This window comes from Typha angustifolia, chromosome 8 (assembly GCF_048772165.1).
Source record: "Typha angustifolia cultivar Huaian chromosome 8, ASM4877216v1, whole genome shotgun sequence".
NCBI lineage: Eukaryota > Viridiplantae > Streptophyta > Magnoliopsida > Poales > Typhaceae > Typha > Typha angustifolia.
The window spans coordinates 9,657,841-9,661,616 of record NC_133246.1 but is presented as its reverse complement, the minus strand read 5'-3'; the positions used below and the strand labels follow the sequence as shown (position 1 = coordinate 9,661,616).

The 3,776-nt window shown below is 41.7% G+C and overlaps 1 protein-coding gene across 1 annotated transcript; it reads right to left on the bottom strand.

Annotated features, from left to right (window-relative positions):
• Window positions 1-650: 650 nt before the first annotated feature.
• Window positions 651-2,205, bottom strand: LOC140766044 (crocetin glucosyltransferase, chloroplastic-like). Its single transcript, XM_073105437.1, has one exon. The coding sequence runs from the start codon at window positions 2,197-2,199 to the stop codon at window positions 763-765; it is 1,437 nt and encodes a 478-aa protein (XP_072961538.1). The 5' UTR covers window positions 2,200-2,205; the 3' UTR covers window positions 651-762.
• Between the last annotated feature and the right edge of the window lie 1,571 nt (window positions 2,206-3,776).

Genomic DNA, 3,776 nt, shown 5'->3' with positions numbered 1-3,776 from the left:
ATATATAATATTAACTTGAATAAATTATGTTTATACTAATTTTTCTCTTTATATGTAGTTATCTTTCTTTGAGCTAATTGCACTAGCGAGGGGTGAAAATAGGTCGAATTAATTTTGACCCGATTCGGATAAAAATTTCCATCCGATTCGGGTCACATATAGATAGAATTTTTGAAAATAATCTGGGATACGGATTCGGATATGGGTCGGATATAATTTTCGAATTTAAATATGGATATCAGATATCCGTTTACTCGCATATATTTTTTAAATTATTTATAGTTTTTAATTTACTTATTTAAATAGTGAATATTGATATTGTTACTAACGATGTATTATATATTATTTATAGAGATTAATTTTTCTAATTTTATATGTATTTTGACATACAAAAAAATTAGTTTTTGTAAAACTTTTAATATTTTTATGTTAATTATGTCTAAGTAAAAGATCATAATTCGTTTAAAATTGGATCAACATCCGTTTAATATCCAATTCAATATTCAAAAATTATTTATATCTATTTTACTTTGGATATAATTTTAAATTTTAGTATCCTCTAATATCAATATCCCAATTCATGGACTAAAAATATGAATCATAATATCGGTTGAACATTATTCTGTCCGTATGTTATGAATTTTGATCCATTAGTAACTTTTACATCGCATTTATAATTCAACCATAAACACATGGCCTATTACATCACAATATCACATCAATAAACCTAACCCATATTTATTATTTAACAAACATGGTCCTTTAGAGTTCTTTAAGAAAGGCCCTGAGATTTTGATCAGACGGCCCTCCATCCCCCACGGCTTCTCGCACCATCTCCTTCCACTGGTTTGCATTGCTTTTGATCTCCGACGCTCTTTCGCCGTCCCCCATGACCAACTCCACACACCTCCTCAACTCCTCCGCCTCCAAAATCCCCTCTTCACTGATCTTCGCCCGAAATCCACTCTTGGAGACGTTCTCCAACATCCTCGCATTTATCCCCTGGTCCGACCACTGAGGGAAGCCGACGATGGGCAGACCGGCGACCAGGCCTTCCAGCATCGAGTTCCACCCACAGTGACTCACGAAGCACCCCACCGAGCGGTGACCCAACACCCTGACCTGGTTGCACCACTCCACGACCATGGCGTTTTCTCCCGATTCCAATTCTATCCCTTCCTGTACCCTGTTGTCCTTCCGCACCACTAGAAGGTACGGACGCCCGCACAACCTTAGGCCACGCATGATCTCCTCCATCTGTCGCCTCGGGATTTGCGCCATGCTCCCGAATGAGACGTATGCCACCGATTTCTCCGGCTGGTGGTCGAGCCAATCCATGTACCCCTTCTCATCCGGCTCAAATAGGTCGCCAACGGCCTTATTCTTAAGGGATGGCAGGAGTGGCCCAACCATGACGAGGTCGACGACGTCGATGGTTGGAATCACGTCTTCCTCCAGTGCAGCGAAGGCGTTGACCAGTACCTTGGGCTTCCGCCACGTTCTCTCCTTCTCCAGTGCGTCGAACATGTCGCCTAGAACGCTGAGGACGGAGTAGCACAAATCATCGCCGGGCAGGGTCAAGAAGGACGGCAGCTCACGTACCGGGATCGGGGGCATACCAGGTAACGTCACCACGGACGACGGGACGTCGAGGTGCTCGGTAATCAGACGCGCGTCGCCACGGAAGTAATGATAGTAGATGGCGAATACGGTCACCGGCTGGATCCAGTAGAGGACGGAAGGGACAGCGTGATTGCGCGCCACCTCGGCGGCCCAGGGCCAAAGGAAGGAGTAGACGATGCACGTGACAGGGCGGTGGCGGTCCCGGAGGGTGGCGACGAGCTTGGAGAGGTTACGTTCTCCAAAGCGCTTGATGCGCGGGTTGCACTCGTTAAAGGGATGGATGTTAACGGCGTCGTCATGGCCGTCGGAGAAGGGGAGGTAGGTTACTTCGTCATCGGAGACCTCTTGATCCGGCGGGGAGGCATCGGGGAACATGCTGCAGTGAGCGGAGACGGTGGTGGAGAAGGTGACGACAGCGCCGAGGCGGGCGAGCTTCTTGGCCAGGTGGAGGGATGGGTTGAGGTGGCCTTGGGCTGGGTAGGCAACTACTAATAGGTGTTGCTTTGAGTACTCCTCCATTGCGATGCGAATATGAACAATTAGTTGCTTGTAAGAGCTACCACTTATAGAGATCATATTGTGGACTAATTATTAATAACAATTGAACTATTAAAGTTATGGCGTAATTGCAAACGTCATTGAATAGGTAACTGCAGTCTGTTATTTGTTTCTGGAAATATTTATTAAAGGAAATCCGCACGCTCAAAAAAATATCCTAGCAGCCTCGCAATCACATTTCTAGCTTAAATGGATTGGATTGAAACTCAGCCATGAGCCATCCCACCAAAAATTTATATTTTTATACTTACAAAGGAGGGAGCAGGAGCGTGATCTGGTCAGATTAACCAGATTCGAGTCGGATCGGATTCGAGTCGGGTCATGATAGTACTAACATGAACAAGACCCATTTAATAAACGGGTTAATTTTTCTAAGCACGAACACGATCTGTTTATTAAACGGATAACACCACATGACCCATTTAACCCATTTAATAAATAGACAATATTTTTTATACAACCCATTTAACCCGACATGACCCGTTTAACACTACATGACCCATTTAACCCGTTTAATAAATATGTTATATTTTTTATTCAACCCATTTAACTCGACGACCCATTTAACTCATTTACATCCATTTAACTCGTTGACACTTAACCCGACAACACCCATTTAATACTCAATAAATTGATGTGTTTTGATCTAACATGATCTTGAAAATACTCAATAGTCATCATCAGCATGTTTCTCCAAAGCTGGTAGACACCTGATTTATCTTTCTGGTAGACACACGATTTATCTTTCTGGTACATGTAAATTTTTGAATCTTCCAATTTTGCCACAGTGAAATAGCAATAATAGCAAGGCTATTATTATTCCTAGGACCCCTTCTCTTTAATCCATTCCTCAAATAACTAATCCCCATTTGAAAAAACTAACATAGACACGCGTATGTATCTAAACTTCAGGCAATGATATCAACTCTTTGCTTTAATAAATGTAAAATAAATATTAAAAAGCAAAGCAAAGATGAACTCTAAGATTTTTACGTAGAAAAATCCAAACGGAAAAAACCACGAATCCAAATTTGAACCAAAACCAACCACTAAACTTACAGCAGTTACAAGACTAACTTACAAAATAATCCGTCGATCCCCACAACTTTATTTCTCTCAATCTTGCTCTCTAGATCCCACTATTCACTAATTTCCGTAATTGATATCTAATCTCAGTAACCCTCGAGATTGATCCTTCGTTTAGATGACCCTTAAGACGAAAGCTTAGTGCGTTATAGAAGAGACAAACCTTGTTGTTGGAAGAACATTGTAGCTCCAAGAAATCCTTTTCAAAAGCAATCAGCCCCCTCTTTAGAGTTACGGCATCCCAAATTTTATATAGATTAACAAGATAATGTCAAATCCAAGTCAAAACAGAACTCTTAAAAGTCAAAAAACTTGCATGTTACATGGGTGTGTTTGAACGCGGTCCAAGTGCGTTCGAACGCGCTAATTTGTTCTCAGTTGTGTTCGAACGCGACCTGAGTGCATTCAAATGCAATGACTTGATTTTCACTAGTTCGAATGTGCAAATACACTCCGCTATATGTGTGGACGTGTTGTGAATGTATACAGGGTGTGTTCCAATTGCTTGT

Excerpts from the sequence above, each read along its gene's own strand:
- LOC140766044 (XM_073105437.1), bottom strand. The coding sequence starts at position 2,199 with ATGATCTCTATAAGTGGTAGCTCTTACAAGCAACTAATTGTTCATATT.